The sequence below is a fragment of the Buceros rhinoceros genome, unplaced genomic scaffold (assembly GCF_000710305.1).
Source record: "Buceros rhinoceros silvestris isolate BGI_N320 unplaced genomic scaffold, ASM71030v1 scaffold6973, whole genome shotgun sequence".
Classification (NCBI taxonomy): domain Eukaryota; kingdom Metazoa; phylum Chordata; class Aves; order Bucerotiformes; family Bucerotidae; genus Buceros; species Buceros rhinoceros.
Window position 1 is genome coordinate 48,218 of NW_010401769.1, and position 589 is coordinate 48,806.

General features: G+C 59.9%; 1 protein-coding gene across 1 annotated transcript in view; it reads right to left on the reverse strand.

The window, feature by feature from the left end:
- LOC104490130 (tensin-like) overlaps positions 1 to 188 on the reverse strand; it is a gene marked incomplete at its 5' end in the record, with an annotated part of 7,946 nt that extends 7,758 nt beyond the window's left edge. Inside the window, one exon of the mRNA XM_010132378.1 lies at positions 14 to 188. Within this exon, the coding sequence (XP_010130680.1) occupies positions 14 to 188 (175 nt within the window). The remainder of the gene's footprint in view (positions 1 to 13) is intronic.
- Positions 189 to 589: the final 401 nt, after the last annotated feature.

The window sequence follows — 589 nt, forward strand, 5'->3', positions numbered from 1 at the left end:
CCCACTGCCTTACCCATCAGCGCTGTGAATGGGGCTGCTGGTGGAGACGGGGCTGGGGGCGATGAAGGAGTTGGTAAAGGTGCCATTCCTGGAGGGCACCTCTGGGCCCCCAGGCTGGGTGGCAGGCAGTGTCCCTCCCCTGCCTGCCGTGGCTGTGCGGGCCACCGACTCGACGTAGCTCCTGGGCTCTGTGGCAGAAGAGAAGGGGAAACGGATGAGCGCTCCATTGCCTGCATGCGAAGGTGACCATATCCTTCCCAGTATCTCCATTTCAGCCAGTGGAGCTGAGCTCCTCCAGCTGCACATTTCCTCTGTCCCTCTTCCCCTAGGGTTTGTGCAAAAACATGTCTCGCTCTTCTGGGCCTTTAGCTTGCTCCAAGGGATGCTGAAAACCCCAACCAGAGCACAGGAGAGATGTTGTCCCCACTCCTTTCCCTGAAGGTACTAGTGCACACAGGACCATGGTCCCTTCTAGGGCCACAGCCCCTCCCCCCTGCTCTGAGTCAGTGTCCCTCCCCACCCAGGATGCCACACAGCACACGTCAGCTCCCTGCTCATCCCCAGACCCTAAAAATAGAGCGGGTGACAC